The sequence below is a fragment of the Myotis davidii genome, unplaced genomic scaffold (assembly GCF_000327345.1).
Source record: "Myotis davidii unplaced genomic scaffold, ASM32734v1 scaffold217, whole genome shotgun sequence".
Taxonomy (NCBI): Eukaryota; Metazoa; Chordata; class Mammalia; order Chiroptera; family Vespertilionidae; genus Myotis; species Myotis davidii.
Genome location: NW_006290034.1, coordinates 1,800,369 through 1,802,312, shown reverse-complemented (window position 1 = coordinate 1,802,312; position 1,944 = coordinate 1,800,369). Strand labels below are relative to the sequence as shown.

The 1,944-nt window shown below is 44.6% G+C and overlaps 1 protein-coding gene across 1 annotated transcript in view; it reads right to left on the bottom strand.

The window, feature by feature from the left end:
- AGL (amylo-alpha-1, 6-glucosidase, 4-alpha-glucanotransferase) overlaps positions 1-1,944 on the bottom strand; it is a 60,323-nt gene that overhangs the window by 26,088 nt on the left and 32,291 nt on the right. The window contains exons 11-12 of the mRNA XM_006763107.2: positions 851-953; positions 662-759 (exon numbers count right to left, since the gene is read on the bottom strand). Of these exons, the coding sequence (XP_006763170.1) occupies positions 662-759; positions 851-953 (201 nt within the window). The remainder of the gene's footprint in view (positions 1-661; positions 760-850; positions 954-1,944) is intronic.

Sequence of the window (1,944 nt, the reverse complement as noted above, 5' to 3'; positions counted from 1 at the left end):
ACTAATATAAATTCAAAGTAAACATCATTACATAAAAGGGTACGATCTTATTTTTTTTTAGTTTTATTCATTTCAAACGGGCCGGATCCGGCCCGCGGACCATAGTTTGCCCACAGCTGGTCTAGCCGATTCCGCACATCACATAAAAGGAGCTGAATGCTTGTTCCGTTTGAGTGGCACGGAAATGATCGGTAAGGGTGCAGTCCTCCCGTGACATGAATGTAAATAATTGTACAGTGGTTTACACTGATGATAGCGTCTCTAACTAAAGATCTGCCCAACGGAATGAATGAATAGCAAGCCCAGTCACCCAATCAGCGCTTCCACTGCCATTGAAGAGATGCACTGGAAGTCATGAAAGGGAACATTTAGGCTCACTTGAAAAGCTAAGTACCACTTCTAATTTTAAAAAATATATTTTTATTGATTTCAAAGAGGAAGGAAGAGGGAGAGATAGAAACCTCTATGATGAGAGAGATTCATTGATTGGCTGCCTCCTGCATGCCCCGCACTGGGGATCAAGTCCACAACCTGGGCATGTGCCCTTGACCGGAATCAAACCCGGGACCCTTCAGTCCACAGGCTGACACTCTACCCACTGAGCCAAACCGGCCAGGGCCCACTTTTAACTTTTAATGAGAAGAAAACAAAAACAGAATACCTGGTAACTAAAGGGTCTTTCCTCGTGATGGGTCCTAGTTTGGGACCATGGCCAGCCAGTCGCTCATAAAACACATTTCCCAAAACGCAATTAACGGCCTGGAAAACATTACATGATGTTAACGTCATAGCAACAACAACAGCCGGTACTGCGATTCGGAGACCAACGGCAGCGCAACAACAGCCCGACCTGCTCCTGATGAGAGTTGACGAGTTGGCGTTTCTCTGCATTTAATTCCTCGACTCTCTTCCGGAACCAGTCACAGCATTCGTCAATGGCGCCCGGCCCGTTGCTAGAGCAGAGAGAGCGACCCAAGCCTGTTCGTTCACGCCGTTACACATCCTACGTTTAAAATGTTCCTGGGGGCTGGTGACAAAGGTGACGGGTGGAGAAGTGCAAGCTGGTAGCTACAGAGTCGTCACGGGGATGTAGAGTGCAGCATGGGGAATACCGCCAACAGTACTGCAGGACCCTGTATGGGCCCAGGCGGTGCTGGATTTACCAGGGTAACCACGGAGTGAGCTATATCAGTATCGAATCACAGGTCTGCACACCTGAAGTTAATGTAAGGTTGCATGTGAACTGTAATTGGAAAATACAATATTCTTTAAAGTAAAAATATTTTTTTAATGAAATGAAAAGATAATTTCTACCAAGGGTCATAGATTCTTTTTTTATTTTAATATATTTTATTGATTTTTTACAGAGAGGAAGGGAGAGGGATAGAGAGTTAGAAACATCGATGAGAGAGAAACATCGATCAGCTGCCTCCTGCACACCTCCCACTGGGGATGTGCCCGCAACCAAGGTACATGCCCTTGATCGGAATCGAACCTGAGACCCTTCGGTCTGCAGGCCAATGCTCTATTCCACTGATGCCAAACCAGTTAGGAGATATATATATATTTTAACAAACCTTTGGCCAGCAGAATGGAAATACTCTGAAAGGGAAAATGGAAGTTAGAGAGACCATTGAGGGAGTTGTTAGGGGGGTCCAGGTGAGAGATAATGATTAATTTGAGAGACATTCAGGAATTGTAGGTTCTATACATGAATTGGATCTGGGGAATAATGCAAAGATGAAGATACCTTGAAGATTTCACTCAGGCTTTTGGCTTAGTGAATAAGTAATGCCAAAAATGGACATAGGCTATGACAGAAGGAGAAATAAATTTGGAGTATACTGAACATACCAGTGACCACTTACTAAGCACGTAGGAGATACTGAGTGCTGTGCACTTCATACACATTATGTGAGTTAGCACTCAGCAATTCCAGGGGTC